Source organism: Rhincodon typus, chromosome 5 (genome assembly GCF_021869965.1).
Source record: "Rhincodon typus isolate 14 chromosome 5, sRhiTyp1.1, whole genome shotgun sequence".
Taxonomy (NCBI): Eukaryota; Metazoa; Chordata; class Chondrichthyes; order Orectolobiformes; family Rhincodontidae; genus Rhincodon; species Rhincodon typus.
The window spans coordinates 84,314,468-84,315,351 of NC_063336.1; the positions used below are offsets into that span (position 1 = coordinate 84,314,468).

At 58.1% G+C, this 884-nt stretch overlaps 1 protein-coding gene across 1 annotated transcript in view; it reads right to left on the reverse strand.

Annotated features, from left to right (window-relative positions):
- Positions 1-647, reverse strand: part of slc35f3b (solute carrier family 35 member F3b) — a 63,352-nt gene extending 62,705 nt beyond the window's left edge. Inside the window, exon 1 of the mRNA XM_048597086.1 lies at positions 546-647. Within this exon, the coding sequence (XP_048453043.1) occupies positions 546-592 (47 nt within the window). The 5' untranslated portion in view covers positions 593-647. The remainder of the gene's footprint in view (positions 1-545) is intronic.
- Between the last annotated feature and the right edge of the window lie 237 nt (positions 648-884).

Here is an 884-nt window from a genome sequence, read left to right on the forward strand (position 1 = left end):
AACAGTGTCACTGTCTCTCTGGTTAAAGGGAACAATGGCATTTATCTAAGAATCGATAGTTGTTTTCATGTTCCACCCAGGCCGCTCCCTGTGTGTCTCAGTGAGCCCCTGCGGTCCTCAACACCCTCCCGAACCCTGTCTTCCCTAATAATCATCCCGGCACCACCTCACTCTTCCTCTCTCCGCGAACGGGGTTTAATGGGTGTGTGTGTCGGGGGTGGGGTGGAATTCCCCTCCTAAAGCCGTGCTCCAGCAAGCTGAGAGCCTGCCTCACCCCGCCCGATCTCCCCTAGAGGCGCTGCACCAGCATCGTGCTGCGGCTGCTGAGAAACCGCTCGGGCTGCGCTGCTGCGTGAGCGGCGCTACATGAATGCAGTTGGGAGGGAAGTCGCTCCGGGTGGAGGGCACCGTTTGAAGTTCAGACGGAGGCTGTTGCAGTTGGGTGCAGATGGAGAATGTGGTTTTTGGTGAATGTGCCTGGACATGGTGGTGTGGTTGAGCACCTGAGCAGATTGTATGCCCCATCCCCTGCTCCTGGTACTTACGTGAGGGTCGCCTTTACCCTGCTGTCCGGGAACTCGCTCACTCCCATCGATCAGGAAGCTGTGGGTTACAGGGGCTCAGTGTTCAGTAAGCTGCCTGCTCCGTGCTTCCCAGACCTGGGCACGGCACCGCCAGATCCTCCCTCTCCCTCCCCACCTTTCCTGGATCTCTCCGGGATCACTCGATTCCCCAATCCACTGGCTGACTGTCTCCAACTCTGGTTACTAGCTGCTCCTCTCTAACATCCTTCCATCAGCCAGAGAGAGGGAGGGAGGGAGGGACAGCAGACCCAGGCACGAGTCACCTTGTCTCACTCCTCCTTCCATCAGCCAGAGAGAGAG